Consider the following 245-nt stretch of genomic DNA (forward strand, 5'->3'; position numbering starts at 1 on the left):
TCTTCTTCTTCCACCTCTTCTTCCGCTGAATCGACGTCATTACCTTCTCCTCAAGATGGAAATGAGAATAAGCCCCAAGGAGAAGAAGAAAAATCCGTTGAAACAGAAGAACCTCCCCCAAAGGGAAATGACGATGTCTCCTCTCCTTCTTCCGGGACTGCAGCAGATGGCGAAGAGGCTCCTCGTTCACCCGACGAGGCCGCCACACATCGCCTGTCCTCTTCTTCTCCTTCTCGTTCTTCTTC

The 245-nt window shown here is 51.0% G+C and overlaps 1 protein-coding gene across 1 annotated transcript; it reads left to right on the top strand.

Annotated features, from left to right (window-relative positions):
- Positions 1-3: 3 nt before the first annotated feature.
- Positions 4-243, top strand: CSUI_004753 (uncharacterized protein; the record flags this gene model as incomplete). The annotated part of the gene is made up of 1 exon (XM_068064937.1): positions 4-243. A coding segment is annotated over one exon (240 nt), but the record flags the coding sequence as incomplete, so codon positions are not given.
- Positions 244-245: the final 2 nt, after the last annotated feature.

Source organism: Cystoisospora suis (assembly GCF_002600585.1).
Source record: "Cystoisospora suis strain Wien I chromosome Unknown contig_2260, whole genome shotgun sequence".
Taxonomy (NCBI): Eukaryota; Apicomplexa; class Conoidasida; order Eucoccidiorida; family Sarcocystidae; genus Cystoisospora; species Cystoisospora suis.